The 21,797-nt window shown below is 30.3% G+C and overlaps 1 protein-coding gene across 1 annotated transcript; it reads right to left on the bottom strand.

Annotated features, from left to right (window-relative positions):
- Positions 1-5,579: 5,579 nt before the first annotated feature.
- Positions 5,580-7,104, bottom strand: LOC108460911 (zinc-finger homeodomain protein 9-like). The gene has a single exon (XM_017760614.2). The coding sequence runs from the start codon at positions 6,768-6,770 to the stop codon at positions 5,811-5,813; it is 960 nt and encodes a 319-aa protein (XP_017616103.1). The 5' UTR covers positions 6,771-7,104; the 3' UTR covers positions 5,580-5,810.
- Positions 7,105-21,797: the final 14,693 nt, after the last annotated feature.

The following is a 21,797-nucleotide window of genomic DNA, read 5'->3' as shown; positions in this document are numbered from 1 at the left end:
ATTGTTTTCAAGATTCTCGAGAAACTCATAAAAGATTCGTAATTGAGTTGAAAGATTAGCAAGAACGGTGAAACCTCAGAATTTATGGGTTCTACAAATTGATAACAAGAATTCTTATTGATCTTTTGACGAGAATTCAAAGATTAAAGATGATGTTTCAACAATCGGTTGATGAACGAGTTAGATCGTGAATTAATTTTGACTTAGATTTTCAAGAAATCAATTTTCCAGCAGAGACTTCAAAATTTTTATGAAAGAAAAAATGAGAAACAAAAGGGATGAAGAATTTAAAGAGAGAAAAGAAAAAACAAGAGGTCAATTTAGGGTTGAAAAGGATTTTAAATCAATGTATAATTAGAAAAAGTATTTAAATAACTAGGGTTTTAAAATTAGAGGGGTTGATTGGACAAGTAACCTTTCTTACTGTCCAAAAAATTGAACTCAAGGATAAGGGGGAAATGAAAAGCCTTGCCACTTAAGCTACTTTAGCTTATTTCTACGACATTTAATATATATACTATATTAAGTTTGTTCCTTAGTTGGAGAAAAAAGAGAAGAAAAATGAGAAAAGTGAGGTTTAAACCTCAATCCTTTTGATAGTATATTAAGCTCTTAACTATCAAGACTAAAACTCATTTTTAATGATTTTATTGATTCTAACCCTATTTATTTTTGGGTGTCACAATAAATATAATACTAAATATAGTTATGTTATTTGATAAAAGTAAATACTGATTTTTAAAATATTATTTATTTTAATTTTAATCTTATCAATATAATATTTTAAATTATTTTGAATATTTTTGGTTAAAAGATAAATATAATAACTTAAATATCTCATTTTTCTTAAAATGATAATTTATTTCATTTATTAATAAAATAAAATCAACTTAATATTTTCTAAGTTAAATAATAAGTAGCTAAATACTTATTTATCTCATTCAATATTTTTTGTTGGAAATTTTATATTAAATAAAAAATTAAAATAATTATCAAACACATTTAAAATATTAAATAATTTATTAAACACACCTAAATTAAAAAATAATAATTCAATAAATAAAATTTTAGAATGAACGCATTTATTCTCACTACAAATTCATTGGAAAATTAAAACAAAACTATAATGAAAACTTCTTTTTCTTTCTTTTGAAGATAACTATAATGAAAAGTATCAAAATTGAAATATATAAATTATGGATGTGACCCAAAATTGGCCCCAAAATACAATTGGTTATTTATGTTCCATGGGCTGCTTTGTTCTTTTGGGTCCGAAGAATTCTAGATGCAATAAACCCATATCATCTATATCTATATCTATATGAGTTGGTATTATAAATTAATAGGGAATCAATTTAGTTTGGAAAAAATTAATATTTTAAAACACATAACCTTTAAATAAAATAATTAAAAATTATACATCTAAGAACCACTCACGGCAGGGTAAAGTTCAAACAATAAACACGATTATCGCAATTTGAACTCAAGTTATAATTGAGACAATAAACATCCTTAATCGTCATACCATTACATGGATTTGTTAGTTTATGTAAGGAGTATTTTAACAAAACTTGTAATTAACAAATTAAAAGGTTAAGAGGTAAAGTTTGGGTTGGAGCAAATGTGTTGGTGTGTCTTACCATATCCTAATCATGTTTAAAATATTTATATTTGTATACATGCTGTGTTTTGAGTCAAATTTGCCAACAACAATTAAAATAGGCCACCAAAGGGAACCAAAAAGGGCCACTTTTATTTCATGTTTGTTATATTTCATATTTTGGGTCTGGAAAACTGGCTGTTTGAAAGTCCAAAACTAAGACCAGATATGTGTATTGGTTCGTAGCAAGAGGCTTGATGCTTGCATAAGCAAAGTATTTTCAGTATGCTAATAATTTCTTATAATGATGTTACCAAGGGACATGACAAAACGCCAAAATCAAATATAAAATGCTTATTTCATTTGGATAAATTAACGAGGACAAATGTAGGAAACAACTTTTTCTAATAAGAGATAGGGTCATATAAATCTACTTTATAATTCACATGTGAATTTACATAAATGATATTCAATTTTACTTTACATAATAAATTATATAATACATAAAAATAATATAATATAATCTTTAAAAAAAGAGCTAACTTAGTCTAAAATTAAATTTTGAATGTTTTGAATTGAGTTCAATTTATACTTTAATTGAAGTTAATTTTTATTTAAATTTATTTTCTGAATCTAATATTTTATCTAAAACGTGACTCAACCCTAAAAAAAAACCTAAATTTAGAGCATAGAAGGTAGATATGAAGCTTACATTGTCGGCAATATGGACATGATTAATTATAAGCTAGCAAGTAAACCAAGGTAGGGTAGATTCTGTCGTGGACCTAATTGGGAGCTAATTAACAAGGCTACTTTCTAAGAAGAAATTTTCAACTAAGGAATGCTATTAAATACCTTAATTATTTTGAGATTGACTCCAAATTTTCAACCCTTGTTTGAATATTATACCAAACTTTGGTATTCATTTCAAAATCTAAAAACTTACTAATTTCATCACAGTTATTATATGATAACTATGAAATTTACTTAAATTTTTTATGTAAATATAGATATATTAACTTTTTTTATAGTTTAAAATTGGAAAAGCAATTTCTAAAGTCATGGAATTTTGAAATAGCAAATTTTAGTTGACCAAATCTGATATGATCTAATTCAATTCTTAAATCATTCTAGGTTCAATGTACATAAAAGATATTATAAATATAATCACAATTACAAACACTAATACATCTGAATCAATCATTACAATACGCAATCAAACCGATAATCAAAATATATCTAAACAAAATTTACACGTAGTCAAATTTAAATATAAAATAATATATAAAAATCAAATCTAAAATTTGAAATATCCCAAAACATCAAATTTAATTTAGTTGTTATTTATAATGTAGAAAGGGTTAAAAAGTTAGAAAATTTTAAAATGGAGTAGTTGCTGCTCAAACATCAATCTCCAAGGATAATGCTATTCTTAGATTCTTCATAATCTTATATTCTAAAACAAAATCATTATCGTCAAGTCTTCTTGAGTGGAAATAGTTACCCAAGGAGATAAAATTCAAAATTTAGGGTTTTCTTGTATTAATTACATAAATAAATAAAAATTATTACATAGATTTATTATTTTCATTTGTTGATAGAAAATATGGAAATTAAGTGTAGTTGTTATTTTAGTACTATTTTTTTTTGTATTATTATTAGTATATTAACAGCTGTGAAATATACAATTGGGCCATACATGCTTTGATAGTAAAAATATTTTTAAGAAAAGAAAAATAAATCTAAATTTGTACAGCTTTTTGCATGTGCCGCTATCATGCGTAAATACCACGCAAAGTTTTATCCTTTTATTCCAATTTATATTTTATAATTAAATAAAATAATTACTTTTTTAATTTAAATTTTATTCAATAAATTTAAATTCTCCACATAATCTATAATACAAAGTTTTAAAATTATATTTTTATTCAATATTTTTATATATAAAAAACAAGGGTTAGTAATAATAATAATAATAATAACCCACAAAGTGATGGGCAATGAACCATATCTAGTTATGGGCAAAGGTGATGTGAACAATAACTTTACCCACCAAATTTCAAAACTTCAAACTTCTAATCACCAATATTATTATACATTTGCAATGTCATATTCAATCAATAGTATGCAGTTATGTGGGGACATAAATACAATTGCCCCATCAAGCAAAAAATAAATTACTTAATTTAATTTTTTTTTAAACAAAAAAAATCCCCCTCAAGTTAACTCCTTCACTAAGCAATTTCTTAATTATTACTAGTTTTGGTGAATTTCAAACAGCCTTTTCCCAACATAAAGTAAGGTATGGTTGATGTAATGTCATTAATCTAAACTATATTATATTATTGATGTAATGTCAGTTTATTACACCTAACATTTTTTCATCATCTGTTTAACCTCTTAATTAGTTTATTAATATATCATTCTTTGTTTGAAAATTATACTTAAAGCTACCACCAAACTTCTTAATATACTCTAAACATATTAATTAATGATTAAGAAACATCCTATTAGTCTATTACTGAATTATAAACTTTCCCCATTCAAACATCTTATAAACTAAAATCTTGCTATGGGTAAATTATATATAATTAAGTACTGAATTATGGATAAGTTTTTGTTTTATTCATTTTACTATTTAAAATTTTCATTAAAGTTACTAGACTGTTAAAATTAATGCTACATGACTTTATCTGTTCGTATTATCTGTATCAATTGAATATGCTCTTTCCCATTCTCTTCTAATGTTTAGTTTTTTTTTTTTATGAAACAACTTTTTTATCTGATTTTCGACATAAACTGTTAGATAGACTTGGATTTAAGTTATATTCTTCTACTTGACAATGGGTACTAATCCATGATACTGACCATTGAATCGTCACTTGGAGCTCATTGGTAGAACTTTTCACAAATTGACCCTTAAACTTAACAACTTCTTTCAAATTGGCCCCTAAATATTTTTTAGATCATATTAATCCCTAAAGTTAGGCATCTGTAACACAGATTGACCCCTTAATTCTCCACGTGTGACCCTCCTATTTGTCTACATCAGCAAATTATTCAAAAATAAGCTGTGTTAGTGTCAGGGGGATGGAAAAAAAGTTTGAGGGCGAATTGAGGGTCAATGTAGATATTAAGAAAGAAAAGAAAAGAGGCATAAGAAACAGTGGAAGCAATAAATAAAAATAAATGAAAAGTGAGTATTGGAAAGAGAAGAAAAGCACAAAATTCAAGTAAAACAAGAGAATCTCCCTGGTCTTAAGGGTGGACTTTTTTTTTTTAGGGGAAACGAAACCGACTCATCTTGACACGAAAACAAAACCCATTTCACTAGTTTTAATTTTATAATTTGATGTGGTAAGTGTAATTATAGTATCAATAATGGGATCCCTTAAAAGGAAAGAGAAATTAAAAATTGCAAAAAGCAAAGATATGATAGATTGTCCATAAATCCCATTATTTTAACCCTAAATCCAAAGCTTATCTCATCCTTGAGAGAATTAAAAAGCATTCCTTTTTTGTACTTTAAGAAGAATAAATTATAGCTTTTTTTAATATAAAATATTAGTCTTATCAGTTTATCTCAACCATTATTATACTGCACAAACAAACATACAAAGTGTGCTAATTATTCTGCAAAAGGAAATTGAAGTCCCATTTTCCTTTTTGGGTTATTTTCTCCTAACATCTTATTGTATACAACTATTGTAACAAAGATGGCAACCTTAATTGTATACATGAAAGTATTAGTATAAAGTTAATGGGGGTAGTTTAATATTAATTATCTGATACAAGTTTTACAACACTTTTTGCTTCTTTTTGTGAGACAGAAGATAATGATAATGGAAGCTATTCTCCCTTCTTTTAACTTGGATTAAGGAAAATGTTAATAGATTCAAAGGGGGGTTTTAAGATGTTTTTTTCACTGTTTGGAAACACAGAAAACATGGAAGTTTATGATCCCAAAGAAGAACTAAGATTCTAAATCAAATTCCCTTTTGGATTGCAAAGCAGCTCTTAATTCCCAGGTTATATATTAGCAGCAACGTGATGATCCTTAATTAAACTAATTAGGAACAAAATTTAAACTAATAAACAAAGTCCCTTACTCTATATCTAAACAGATTATTATCTCCCCCACCCCCCATGAGGTATTAAAAAAAAAAAAAAAGAACAATGAAGCTGATCATCATCATCAACTACAGCAGCATCAAGAGGAAGAAGAAGAGCAGCCATTAGTTCCAACATGAGCAACACTATCAGTTTCGAAGTGATGGTTCAGATTCTGACCGTTGTTGTTGTCGTTGTTGCTGTTGTTATGTTCTTCATGGTTGAATCGAACACTTCCATTTCCATCTCTAGTCGAGGACCCTCCATTGGCTTGATCTTTCTTCCCAAAAGTATTCTTATTGTTATGCATCCAAACTTTTAAAACCCCTCTATCAACCCCAACTTCATGGCAGAATTCTTGAATATCTTCTTCATCTCTTTTCTGGATTTTCCACCCAATTTTCTCAGCAAACTCCAGCATCTTATCCTTCTGGTACTGAGTGAACTTAGTTCTGAATCTTTTCTTTGAGTTGGAACCAAGATTAGCAGTGTTTGGTGTCAGCCCACCAGCTGGTAAATGGGAGTTTGTAAGACCTCCTGAAAGAGCTAAAAGCATGTGGGGAGCTGATGGGTAGTAAGATGATGAGATCGGTGGTGGGGAAGCTGAGTTAGGACTACGATTTGGTTGACTTGCCGTTGCTGGTGGTGGCGGATGGTGGCGGTGGTGAGGCTGGTATTCTATTGTTGGGGTAGCTGTTGTGGGTGGTGGGTCATCCGGTTCACGGCGGTGGAAGTTGCGGTGGCACCCACAAGCAGCACATTTGAGGGAAGTTGGGTCAGTTGGGGTGGCTGTTGGCGACGGCATGAATTCACCGCAACCGTCTAAAGCATGGCCGCCTAAGCTGGCTGCATGGTTCTTCAGACATTCTTTGTAGGTTATGACGATGGGTGGCGCTTGGTGGTGGTGGTGGTGGTGGTGAGGCTTGTGACGCTTGAGAACACCGTTGGTGAAAGATACAGGCTTGGTGGGTTGGATCCGAGTTGGTGTTTCACTCACAGGCTCAGGCTCGGGCTCAGCCTCTGGCGATTTTGGTGCGGTGCTTGCAAGAGCTATATCCATGGCTTTAACATCTAGAGTTAAAACCAAACAAAAAAGAAAAAGGGTAAAAATTAAAGAAAAAGGCTAAAAATGAATTTTAAAAGGGTTTTGAAGATGGGTTTTATGAGAAATATTTGATAATATGCAAGAAATTACGAAGCTTGGTAATGAAAAAGGAAAAGGGATAGAGAAATGGGGAAAAAAATGGGTTCTTTTTTCTTGGGTTGTTAAATGGGGGAGATGAAGGAAAAGAAGGGGTGGGAGAGGACTAGGAGAAAGAGGGGAGTGATGATTGTTGATAATTGAAAAATCTATGTTTTTGTGGTTCTCCTTCTTAACCCTTTTTCTAACCCTAGTTATAATCCATGGTTAAGTTGTTAACGCTCTTGGGGGTTACATATGCCTGTGTAATCCTGGTAAATATTTAGCATTCCATGTATTTTTAACCTCTTTCTCCATTTTACTCTTAACATTTATATGTTTTAGTGTATGAGTTAATTCAATCGATAGTATTAAACCATTTCGACGATTTATTTTTAGTAAAGAGAAGAAATTTTTTTATTTATTTTAAATTTTAAAGAGTTATTACTCGTAATTTAAATTTGAACTAATTATTACATTAATAACCAAACGTATAAGAGAATTAGAAAAACATGTTCAATTAGTAATATTATTATTACGACAACTAGCATGATGTATATTCTAGTGCTATCAAGCACATTTTCTTTTCATATTTAAAATAAAAAATATTAATTAAAGATAAAATAATAAGTGAAATTACAATTTTTATTTAAAAATTATTTAATAATGAGGTTCGCAAATTGGATAAAATCACAAGTTTTAATCACTTAAAATTGGATAAACAGAAGCGAAAGAAATGAGTAAAACATTTTTAAAATTAAAATGAGTTATACATTCTTGTTGTTTTATTTTCTAAAAAGTTATTTAATTAAATTTCAATTCAATAATCAACCATGCTTTTATGTTTTATACCACTAAATGAAAATTTATTTTTATTAACAAATATATGTTTAAAATTTATGCTAAAGGTTTCTTTTTAATAAATAATTTTTTAAATTAAAAATATGACTAAAGGATTAAATAATTAATTAATTTATTGTCGTATCATTGATTCATTTCCAAAGCTTAAATTTGGACATAGACAGGCATGTCTGATTATTTCTCTCTCTATATATAAGGGATACGGTTAAATTTTGATGAGAGATAGAAATAATAATAAATTTATTTTTATTAATTTTTTGAAAAAGAGTTAATTTATCTCTTTAATTCAGATTAAAATATTAATTTTAATCATATTGATCTCTGACAACTTGTATGAAAGTCAATGTACATGTATTTTATGCTAACACGGTGCTATATATATTATATGTGGCGTCAATAAATAATTTAAATTTTATAAAAATTTTAATAAATTATTATAAAGACATGTAGACTGTCATGTTCAAAAATTTAATATTTTAAAAAACTCTTTTTGAAAAATTAATGATTAAATTTGACTATTTTTAAAAATTTGGGAGTCAAATGTAACTTAAAAATATAAGAGTCAAATTAACAAAAGAGATAAATATTAAACTACTAAAATTGACATTATATCCTTAAATTTAACATCAATTAACAATTTTAGAAAAATTATTTTAGCATTTATATGAATAAATTAGATTCAATATAATTAAAAGCAAACATGTATGTTTACAAAAAGTAATTAAACTAAAATATAAAACCAACATCACAACATTTTGAATTGATGTCACGAGTTAATCGACATTGATTCAATTATAAAATTATGTGAATATCCTTCCATTATTTAAGAGTATTTTATTTTTTAATTAAAAAATTAATAAAAATATGCATATGGTGGGATTTGAATTGCATTAAAAATTTAATCTATCATTCAACTAAAATTTTATTTTTATATTTATAAACACTTTATTACCTTCATCAATAATTTATATCTATACTATTATTTAAGTCATCAATTGAGTTGATGTTATGAGTTATCTAGACACTAACTCGGTTAAGAAAATTATGAAAACATCATTTCATATTTAAAATAAATTATATTATTCGAGAGTACTTTAATATTTTTATTTTAATAGAAAATAATAAAAATAAAAATATGCATATTGTGTGATTTAAACCCATGTTAGTTAAATGGATAAAAACTTAAATTTATCACTAAATCAAATTGTTATTTTAATGTATTTATATGCATTTTATCTTACTATACATAATTTATCTCTATTAATTGTATATATTAATAATGTTTTTAATTTGATATATTTTGTATTTAAATTTTATTTTAGTCGAAAATGTAAAAATAAAAGGATGATATAAGATGAAGCGTGTGAGAACTGAGTTGACACGGTAAGAAGAGTTGGTAAGAATGAATGAAAGCATTGGAAAGAGAGAGAAGAAATGACCTGCAATTTCTGATTTCTCAGACATTGACTGTATCCCCTCTTAAATTTGTCAAGTGACCTCCTCAGTGGACCACCCTCTTTTTTTTTTTCTTTTTTCTTTTTTTTTTAAATTCCTTCTTACTTTAAGTAATAATATTTTGAAATTATTTCATTTATTTATCCACTTTTTAAAATTTTATGTATAACGTCGAGACTGAATTTATCAAAATTTAAGTGGGTTTTTAAATTTTCAAAAACATTTACCTTTTTCTCTAAAATTACCTAAAATAAAGATTAAAATTATAAAATAATAAATTTTCATAAAATCAAAATTTACAATTGTCAAATAAAATAACCGTACTCGATGCTTAATTTTAATAATATATTAAACAGTATTATAATATCAATTCAAATCTTACATAATCCATTACTAAATTTTGGATATCTAATTTTTCAGTTTATCAAATATTCTCAATTAAAAATAATAAAAAATATTTATAAGTTTTAATTTAAACTTTTTCTGTTTTAAAAATAATTTTCATTATAAGTGTGTTAATTAATTATTTTGACAAAAACGTCTGTGTATATAATAATATATTGCAATTCTTTAATAAAAATTGAAGCTTTGGTTAACAAATAAGTTTAAATCTCTGTACACTTCAAACTATTCCAAGAGTTTAGTTCATATGTTTGTATAATTTGGAAATTAAATTATAATTATAACATCGTTAATAATTTTTATTAAATTTGTATACAAGATAATTTAATATTTATTATTTTTAGAGTTATATGATCTGAATCTATTTACTTGTTAAAAGAAATAAAATAAAGAGGCAAACACAATAAGAATCATACCGTACAAGTTGAATCCGTGTAGAACTATATTTCTTCCATTAAACATTGATTATAATAAGGTTATTTAACTCTTAAAACTGTGTGTAGTTAAAAACCTCTTGTATTATTTTTTTCAATATTAGCGAATTTCTTCTATTCTACCCTTAATTTTTCCCGAAAAAGTAAAATCTACATATTTTTATTTTTCTTTCTTATTACTTTACGATTATTTCTACTGCCATTATCGACATATAATATAACAATATCTAAATTTAAAAATCAAAATTTCAGTAATAACACATATTCAATGAATGGTTGAAGTAGCTAAGAGGACTGGTAAGTGCCATGGCCTTTGAAAATTTTGAAAATCTTCCATACATTTAAGAATTTTATTAAAAATAATATTTATTGTTTCAGCATCCTATTCAAGACAGGGACTATTCTTGTGTTTGTCCCCCTATATATTTTTAAAATTTATTTAAATGTAATACTTTTTATAACGGGGTAAATTTGTATTTGGTCCCCTAAATGTTGATTTTGATCTCTTAAAACCTTTTAATTATTATTAGCTTCATTTTATTCATTCATCTTTTCAATCAATCAAATACATATTTTAATTAATTATTAAATTAATATAATTTTTCTTTTTCCAATATTAATATATATTAACATTTACTTTTTCCCAAACATATATATTTCTTATGTTGAGACTTTAATCCTTTTTAACTTTTTTACGTATGCAAGATGAATGGGAATATTTGAAAATTAAAAAGAAATTTTATTCTACAAATTTCATATAGGTTTGTAATAATAATATTATATATAATATTTAAAGATGTTTGCGGGTTAGAAATTAATTCTCGGATTGGAGAAACTTTTTTGTTTGTTTGTTTTTTCAATGTCTAATCAAACTTGTTTAATTTTTAAGATTTTTATTTTAAAAATATGTTTAAAATTTAAATAATAAAAAATTTAAATTTAAAAATGAGTAAATTCCAAATTTTAAAGGCTTATTTCATAATAATTTTTATTTTAATATTTATGCTTATTTATATTTATTGTTTCGCCCTTGCACATGTTCAAATTTAACATAAGCCTTAAACATTACTTTAATTTTTAATTGTGCGTTTAGACATCACAAAGTAATTGGATGGAAGTATATTTATTAAGGTAGTAATTACACTCCACCGTGATTACGAGAAATTCTAATTCCTTAGACATGTTTGACTAATAAAATATAATTACATTGTAATTCCTTATGTGTAACACCTTTTTACCTGACCTGATTGTCAGGTCCTAGTTACAAGGTGCCACATTCGTTGTCGGAACAACTAAGATCAAACATAGCCAATTCATATTGTCAAATGTTCAATTTTCAACTCAATTAAGCATACAATACAATACACAACAGCTTTTGGGTCTTATACGAGCTTATGGAAGCTCTAAAGTTAACTCGAGACCAAAAATGACCAATTTGTAACAATTTTAAAACATCGGGTTGACGTCGTGACAAAACATACTGTCTAGCCTTTAACTTCAATTCATGTACTTTAATGCTTTACTCAACAAAATGCAAATGCTATATCACCTATAAGCTTAATATCTGTAGAAATACATTCAATTTATATACATTCATACATATTTTACCAAGGCCATTAATATTTCATCATATCATACCATTTCAAACTAAACTTAAATATTTTTACAAGTCATAATCAACAAACCAAATTCATACATCAACTTTTTGAAAAAAAAATGCATGTAACATGGTTATACTAAAAAATACTCAACCTAGGTACAAGCCAAACTTAGAACAAAATAGAATTTGTACGAACTTTGCCTAGTCGGAGATCGATTATTGGATGCTGGGTCAACTGCTCGAACTATTGAAATCTACTTTACCTACACACAGAGAAAAATAAATCATATGTTGAGTAAATACGTCCAATAATAAATCTATGATTCAAGAAAATATAATAAGATTATGCAAAATGCACATATTCAATTCCTAACTGGATCTCATACCATTTTATGTCAAACACTTTCAATTTCATATAATCATGCTTATATCAATCTTACATGCCAATTCATTTACCTATTCATGTCAAAACTATCATTTCTACTTAACTTGTACACATATTCATTTTTGCAACTCAATTGATCACATGAGTATCTAAAGATACCATTCAATTCACATATATAAATTCTTCATTTCGAACTCATTTATAAATATATTTCTATTCAATCCCATGTTACCATTTCAATCGTTTCCCAGTCCATAAGCTCATTCGTACTCAACCTGCCCCTAGAGCTTGTTTTCCATTCATTTTGCATAGTACAATTCAAATTCATTTATCATTTCACATAAAATTTAAACAATTCATTCATTTGTAACTTTATTAACCAACCCGGACTCAGATCGGATATGCAGATTTGTCACTTTACATTTCAATATGGCACCGCAGTACATTGTCAGATAAACCGAAGGAAAGATACTGGCACAAATAGTGCATCATCGGGCAAGCTAAAGCAATTATATGGCACACAAGGTGCATCATCGGATGAACCAAAGCAATTATATTGGTACATAAGTGCATCATCAGATATACTGAAGTAAATATATTGGCACGTAAGTGTATCATTGGACATATCGAAGTAAATATACTGACACATAAGTGCATCATCGGACATATAAAAGTAAATATAATGGCACGTAAGTGCATCATCGGACATACTGAAGTAAATATACTGGCACGTAAATGTATCATTGGACATACCTAAGTAAATATACTAGCAAGTAAGTGCATAATCAGACATACCGAAGTAAATATACTGACATGTAAGTACATCATCGGATATACCGAAGTAAATATACTGGCACGTAAGTACATCATTGGACATACCAAAGTAAATATACTAGCACGCAAGTGCATCATCGAATATATCGAAGAAAATATACTAGTAAGTAAGTGCACAATCAGATATACCAAAGTAAATATACTACATGTAAGTGCATCATCGGATATACTGAAGTAAATATACTGGCATGTAAGTGCGTCATTAGACATACCGAAAATATACTAGTATATAAATGCATTATCGAATATTCCGAAGTAAATATACTAGAAAATAAGTGCATAATTAGACATACCAAAGTAAATATACTAGCAAATCCTATTTTAGCAACCGAACTCAATTTGAATTTTTTTTCAAATCGAGTCAAAAATTTCGAGTCAAATCAAGTCAAGTTAATGAATCCTACTATTTATACTTAATATTGCGTTTAGATGGACCGGTTATTTAACTAGTAGACGAAGTATAATATTATTTAACTACATGAACAATATAATAATTTTGCCTTTTAACTTAATGGGTAAACATTTATTCAAACGACATAGTTTTACCTTTTAACTTAATTATTTTGAATTTTAACTTTTAAAAAAGTAAATGTAGCGACGTACAATTTTTGCTTTGGGTCGCTGGTTGAGGCGATTATTTGAAAACTTGAAAACTGACTTTCTGTTTTATTAAAAAAGAGAGTCGCCACCGATCCTTTTTCCTAGGTGTGATCGGACTAAATCCTCTTCTTTTGAAAGAAAGTTCATTTTTTAAACAAAAGAAGGCCGAATTTAGGTCTACGTCATGAATCCAAAGAAAAATAGGGTTCGGGAGTCGGTTACGCACGAGGAAGGTATTAGCACCCTCGCGAAGCCCAAAATTGGTATCTTTATTAAACACGTATTGTCATGATTTTCAAAAACACAAATTCAATTTGACATCTAGTAGCGATTCGATCAAAAATGAATTTTTTTTATTTTTCGGCTTTCTTTTAAAAGGGTGTTCCGTTTTTAACACGAGTCGATGAATTTCACCCAACATAGCGATGAAATCGATGACTTGATGTTACATCGGTACATTGCCTTATTTATTGAAATTAAAAACATGAATAAAAATCTTTAAAGTAGTGAACAGTAAGATGATACAAAATGGGCAGGAAATGAAAAGTAAGAGAGTTAGAAATACATCGAAACAAATAATAAATATGACAATAATATTAGAAAACAATAATAATGTATGCAATTATTTAAACATGATAACAATAGCATTAAACACGAAATAGAGATGAACATATATATAAACATATAATAATAATAAGTGAAATGACGTAACATAATATTAAAAATACTAATAGTACTATATATATATATGTTAAAATATACGTAATAAAAGAAATGGAAAATGTATACATAATAATAATATTAAAGCATATACATAATAGACGATATATATTATATATAAAATGAATATATACAATACATCATAAATAATAAAAAACATAAGAAAGAAAGAAAAAAATATATATTAATAATAAATATCTACATAAGATGATCAAAATACGTACATAGAATAGTATAAAAATATATACATGAAAATATTAAAAATATTTACATAATATATATATATATAAAATATATACGATATATACCTATATTAGAAATAATAATAGTATATAAAAAACTATTCACATGCTACATAAGTATGTATATATATATATATATATATATATATATAAAATAATGGTGTTAAAATATACAATATAGTATTAGAAATATACGTACAATAGTATAAAAGATATATAACTAACAATATTAAAGTATATACGTAATAATATATAAAATATGATATTGAAAACATATACACATAATAATATGAAAAAGAATATATATATATATATATATATATATATAGTATTAGAATGTTTACATAATATATACATAATATAAATACTAATAATGTTAAAAACAAATTATTAATAATATCACATAAATATATTATAATATTAAAATATGTACTTAATATATATACATTAGAAATAATAATAGTAGCTATAGTAATAATATATTGATAATAAATAATAGAAGGAATAAAAGTAACAGTAATAATGAGAATGATAATCATGAGAATAATACAAATAATATTTAAAATAAAATAAAATAGCAAAGATAATATGAAAATAAACTTAAATCTGAAAAAAAAAGGACTAAAATTGAAACAAAAACGAAGTTTTGGGGTGATTTTAAAAGAAATAAAGAAAAAGGATCAAAATGCAACACGCGCGTAATCCAGGAGGACCAAAACAACAATTACTCCTTCCCATCAAAACACAGCTTATCAGCGGGGACTAAATTGAAAACTGCAAAAAATTATGAGGCCAAATTGAAAATCCATAAAAACTTAATTGCAACGTATCAGAAAAGCGGAAGGATTGCGCGCGTAATTAACCCCCAGGAGCAAAAACACACGGATCCTCTAGCGGGTCGGGTCGGCTCGGGTCGGACGGGATGAAACAGCGTAGTTTTTGGGTCTAGGCTTAGGCACTAAAAATGTGTCGTTTTAGTAGGCTATAAATGCCTAAAAATTTCAAAAAAAAAAGTCATTTTCACTAGCTTTTTTTTTAAAAACAGGAGAGAAAGCTCTCCTCTTCTCTCTTGAGAGCCCTAGATCCCGGCCAGGAGGGCCATCAGACACCACCACTGCCGCCACGCCATGCATGTGGCGAAATTCAAGGTATATCTTTTTTTTTATATTTTTTTGTATTTTTTTGTATGTATTTTATCTATATATATATGTAAAAAAAAACCTTATATATATATATGTGTGTGTATAGGCTAGAATAAAGTGGAACAAGGAATAAATGTGGGTATTTGCTACCTTGATCGGATTTGCCTGCTATTTCACTTGTGTCTGGACTGATTTTTAGTGTTTTGAATCTATTGCTATTTTTTTTAAAAAATGACCCTCTGTTACAAAGTTTTAATCGGCTTTTATAGCCTTCTACAAATACTTTTTTCTTCTATTTTTGTTTGCTGTCCTTTCCTTTTAATTCTTGCAGATGCAACTTGGGGACGGTGGCAACAGTGACGTGACAGAGGCGGTGGTGGCAGAGGCTGAGTCGACAGTAGCTAGGTTTAGGAAGATTAGGGTTTTCTGATTTTAGGCTAGGGTGATTTTGGGTTTCGGGCTTTAGGATAATTGGGCTGGTTTAAGTAATGGGTTATGGGTTTAAGTGTAATTGGGTTGGTAATTTGGGTTGATGTAATGGGTTCAAATGGGTAATTGGGTTTAGTTGTAATGTATTTGGGTTTAAGTGGGTTGAAAGTTTGGGCTTCGGGTTTGGGGATGTGGGCCAAAATTGGCCTGTAACAGCTGCCCCTCTTTACTCATTGTCGTGTAACGGGAAAAGAGCAAAGACACAAAGAAAGGCCAATTTTGGCCGGTCTTGCCAAGTGTTGACTTCTTTGATGCTCTTCTTGTTCAGGTAGTCTCCTTCCAGTCCACCGCATCTTGTAGCTTTGGTTTAATCCACTGTATCTTCTGACATATGCCTTATAGTTTCAATCTACTCCAATGTAACTTCGAGGATATGAAATTTGTGGCTTCGATCTGCTTCACTGAAACTTCAAAAGGATAAGATATACAACTTCAATCTGCTCTTCTATTGCTTCAGTGAAATAAGGTTTGTGGTCTCTTCTGCCACTTCAGAAAGGTAAGATTTGATATCCTCGATCAGCCCTACTGTAACTTCATGGAGACAAAATCTAATGTCTTCAATTAGCTCCAATCTTTATTCTTTACTCGGCATGTAATCCTGAGCTCAACTCATTTCTCACAATATGAGCTAACCTTTTAAAAAACAGACATCAAAAACAGAAATTAAAAATAACTCAGCGCATGAGCCAAGGCTCAACTCACCTATCGCGATATGAATTGATTTTTGAAAACAGAATTTGAAAATACCTCGGCATGTGACCCGAGACTCAACTCACCTCTTGCAATATGAGTTGATTTTTGAAAAATATAAAAACAGAATTTGGAAAACAGAAACGAAGACTGCTTGAACATGTCCCGAGGTTCAACTTACCTCTCGCAATATGAGTTGATTTTTTTGCAAACAGAAGTTGAAAATACCTCAGCATGCGAGCCGATGCTCAACTCACCTCTCGCAATATGAGTTGATTTTTTTTTTGAAGAACAGAAATTAAAATCATCTCAGCATGTCTTGAGGCTCAACTCACCTCTCGCAATATGAGTTGATTTTGACAAACAGAAATTGAAAAACAGAAACTAAAAATACCTCAGCGTGTGACCTGAGGTTCAACTCACCTCTTGCAATATGAGTTGATTTTTGAAACATAAATTGAAAAACAGAAATTGAAAATACCTCAGCGTGTGGCCTGAGGCTCAACTCACCTCTCACAATATGAGTTGATTTTTGAAACATAAGTTGAAAAATAGAAATTGAAAATACCTCAGCGTGTGACCTGAGGCTTAACTCACCTCTCGCAATATGAGTTGATTTTTGAAACATAAATTAAAAAATAGAAATTTGAAAAATACCTCAGCGTGTGACCTGAAGCTCAACTCACCTCTCGCAATATGAGTTGATTTTTAAAAACAGAAATAAAAATATCAGAATACCAAAACGAATCATCTGGTGGAACTCAAGTGTCTTTTCCTTGATCCAATATAACTATCATTCAAAATTTCTTGCTCTGTTGGAGTACCTGTATATGTCATGCATGATGTTATCATGATATGTACATGTTGGTCTTAAATGCCTTTATGCCTACATGATTATGCTATGCACCTTGGGCTTGTTTATCATATGTCCCTTTTCATCATGATTTTTGATGATCTGCGTTCATTGCTTTGACTCTTGACTTTCTCTTTAGGCCCTGTACCCGTCCTCAAGCTTCACGAGTAATCTACGTTTCTCAGATATCACTCTTTTGTCCCTGGTTGAACTTTGTCCTTGCTTTGAGGCTCTTGTACTTATCAAATTCTTATCCGGGCAATGGTTAACATTTTTTTTGTTTAGAGTATGTCATTTCACTATTTATCATGTAAATAAACCACATAATGAGATGCATGAAAATGGTCAGGTAGGGACAAAAGGGGTACCTCAAATTTATTTATTTCAAATGTAGCAAACAAAGAAAGTTAACCAATGATCGTAAAAAATGTCATAAAGAGAAAAGGGATCGCATTCAACAGATACAAATGCTCTAGATATTCAACGCATGAACTCTTCCACGTTCCTCAATCAAGAATCTTTTCGAGCATGGCTTCTTGCATAGAAGATTTCGAGCTTTCAGAAATGCTTCAAATACTGTAGTCTCTCTGTTTGACCCACCGTTCAAAACGCCTTACTTTTTTAAGCCAGTGCTTGCTTTATTAGAACGCCCTTTCGAGTTTTCATCCTAATCTTTTGTGTTAATCAAGACGCCTTTTTCGGGTTTTCACCTTAATCCCTTTTTTTTTAGGCATAATATTTCTTCACAGCATCTGAATTCACTGGATTAGGTAACTCCTTCCCATCCATCTCAATGAGAATCAAAGCTCCATACGGGAATGTTTTCTTTATGATGTATAGTCCTTCCCAATTTGGTGCCCATTTTCCTCGCAGGTCTTTTTGTATTGGGAGAATCTTTCTCAGCACGAGTTCACCTTTATGGAATTCTCTTGGCCATACTTTCTTGTCATGGGCCGCGATCATTCTCTTCAAGTACATCTGTCCGTGACAAATTGCCTTTAGACGTTTTTCTTCGATGAGGTTTAACTGGTCATATCGAGCTCGAACGCTTTCTGTTTCCTCTAATTTCGACTCCATTAAGACTCGTAGAGAAGGGATCTCAACTTCGATAGGTAGCACAGCTTCCATTCCATAGACCAGAGAGAAAGGAGTTGCTCCCGTGGATGTCCGTACAGATGTGCGATATACATACAAAGCAAATGGTAGTTTCTCGTGCCAGTCTTTATATGCCTCGGTCATTTTCCCAATATTCTTCTTAATATTCTTGTTGGTCGCTTCGACAGCTTTGTTCATTTTCGGGCGATAGGGTGATGAGTTATGATGCTTTATTTGAAATTGCTCACACACTTCTTTCATTATCTTGTTGTTCAGATTCAAGGCGTTATCTGAAATGATTCTTTCAGGCAAACCATATCGACAAATGATTTCCTTTTTCAAAAACCTGCAAACTACAATCTTCGTCACATTGGCAAATGAAGCGGCTTCTATCCATTTCGTGAAGTAATCAATAACCACAAAAAATAATCCGTGTCTATTAGAAGCTTTTGGGGAAATTGTCCCTATAACATCCATGCCACACATAGAAAAAGGCCACGGAGAAGTCATGACATGAAGGGGTGAAGGGGCTACATGAATTTTATCGCTGTAAATTTGACATTTGTGGCATTTTCTTGCAAAACTAATGCAGTCACTTTCCATCGTCAACCAGTAGTAACCGAGTCTCATAATCTTCCTGGCCATAGTGAAACTATTGGCATGTGTCCCACAGATTCCTTCATGGACATCTTCAAGTATCTTTCTGGCTTCAATATTATCTACGCATCTCAAGAGTACTTGATCTTTTCCTCTTTTGTACAGAATGCCCCCATCGAGAACAAATCCTACTGCCATTCTTCTAATTGTTCTTTTATCGTTCTCGTTTGCTTGTTCGGGATACTTTTGATTCTTGACTCTTTTTCAATGCTGAAATAATGTGCAGGGACTTCATATATGCTCATTTGAAGAGGCATTATTTCTGTTTCTCTGTTCGCTTTGAACATTGAAGCCAAAGTGGCCAGGGCATCAGCCAATTGGTTTTCTTCTCGTGAGAAGTAATGAAAAGTTATTTCTTTGAATTCTTTTATCAATTCAGCCACTAGATCACTGTATTTAACCAATTTCAGATCCTTCACTTCTCAATCTCCACGGATTTGGTAAATCACCAACGCTGAGTCTCCATATACCTCTAAAGTTTTGACGTTTCGTTCAATAGCTGCACGAAGTCGCATGATACAGGCCTCATATTCTGCTATATTATTGGTACAGAAGAAGTTTAATCTGGCAGTGAATGGATAATGGTTCCCCTCTAGTGATACTAAGACTGCTCCAATCCCATGCCCCAATGCGTTCGATGCACCATTAAAGCTCATCTTCCATAACTTCTCTTTGGATGACTCACATTCTTTTTCCGTAATGAACATCAAGTCTTCATCCGGAAAATCAAATCTTAATGGCTCGTATTCATCCATTGTTCGAGTTGCTAAGAAGTCAGCTATTGCACTTCCTTTTATCGACTTTTGGCTCACATAGACAATATCGTATTCTGATAGCAGGATCTGCCATCGTGCCATTCTTCCTGAGAGTACAAGTGATTCCATCATGTACTTTATTGGATCCAGCTTTAAAATTAACCATGTCGTATGATACAACATATATTGCCTGAGTCTTCGAGCTACCCAAACCAGAGCGCAACAGTATTTTTCAATGGATGAATACTTTGCCTCATATTCATTGAACTTTTTGCTGAGGTAGTAGATTGCTTTTTCTTTCTTTCCTGACTCGTCGTGTTTCCTCAGTACGCAACCCATTGAATTTTCGAACACAATCAAATACAATATCAATGGTCTTCCCGGAGTTGGCGATACTAACACTGGAGGACTAGACAAATATTGTTTTATCTTATCAAAGGCCATCTGGCATTCCTCATTCCATTCTCCCGGGTTATGTTTTCGAAAAAGTTGAAAGATTGGGTCACATTGGTTAGTAAGTTGAGCGATGAATCGGGCGATATAGTTTAACCTCCCTAAAAATCCTCTGACCTCTTTTTGCGTACGCAGAGATGGTTGTTTTTGTATGGCTTTTATCTTATCTGGATCAACTTCAATGCCTCTCTCGCTGACGATGAAGCCTAGCAATTTTCCCGAGGTAGCCCCAAACGTACATTTGGCCGGATTGAGCTTCAGCTGGAACTTTCTTAGTCTTTCGAACAACTTCTTAAGGTTCACTACATGCTCTTCTTCCCCTTGGGATTTAGCAATCATATCGTTGACGTAGACTTCTATTTCTTTATGCATCATGTCATGGAATAACGTCACCATAGCCTTCTGTTATGTTGCCCCAGCATTCTTTAACCCAAATGGCATCACCTTGTAGCAGAACGTTCCCCACATTGTAATGAAGATAGTTTTCTCCATATCTTCCGGAGCCATCTTTATTTGATTAGAACCTGAGAATCCATCCATGAACGAAAACAATGAATGCTTGGTTGTGTTATCCACCAGTGTATCGATGTGTGGCAAAGGAAAATTTTCTTTAGGACTTGCTCGATTCAGGTCACGATAATCCACACACATTTGTGCTTTGCCATCTTTTTTTGGTACCGGGACTATGTTAGCCACCCACTCTGGATATTTGGAGGTGTGTAGGAAGCCAGCATCAAATTACTTCTTGACTTCCTCTTTTATTTTCAACAACATCTCAGGTTTCATCCGTCTTAGCTTTTGTTGAATGGGTTTGCATTTTGGCTTTAATGGGAGCTTATGGACCACTACATCTGCATCCAATCCTGGCATGTCCTGATATGACCATGTAAATACATCTTTGTACTCGCGGAGCAAAGTAATCAAATCATGTTTGGTGTCGTCTGAAATAGAGGTCTCAATCTTCACTTCTTGCCTCTTTTATTCATTTCCCAAGTTTACTATCTCAACAGATTCTTGATGAGGTAAAATCTGTTTATCTTTTCGTTCCACCATTCTTAGCAGGTCAGGAGACGAGACATAGTCTTCAGCATTTTCTTCAGCTTCGAATTCTCCTGAACAAACAGCTTTCTCAAAATCGATTTCAGGACTCGTAACGGGTTTGTTCATACCATTGATATCTGAGCACCTGAAAGTTGAATGGAAAAGGAAACTATAGAGGAGCATCAAAGTATTGGGACTA

Source organism: Gossypium arboreum, chromosome 4 (assembly GCF_025698485.1).
Source record: "Gossypium arboreum isolate Shixiya-1 chromosome 4, ASM2569848v2, whole genome shotgun sequence".
Classification (NCBI taxonomy): domain Eukaryota; kingdom Viridiplantae; phylum Streptophyta; class Magnoliopsida; order Malvales; family Malvaceae; genus Gossypium; species Gossypium arboreum.
Note: the sequence above shows the minus strand (reverse complement) of the source record. Positions and strands in the feature narration are given on the sequence as shown.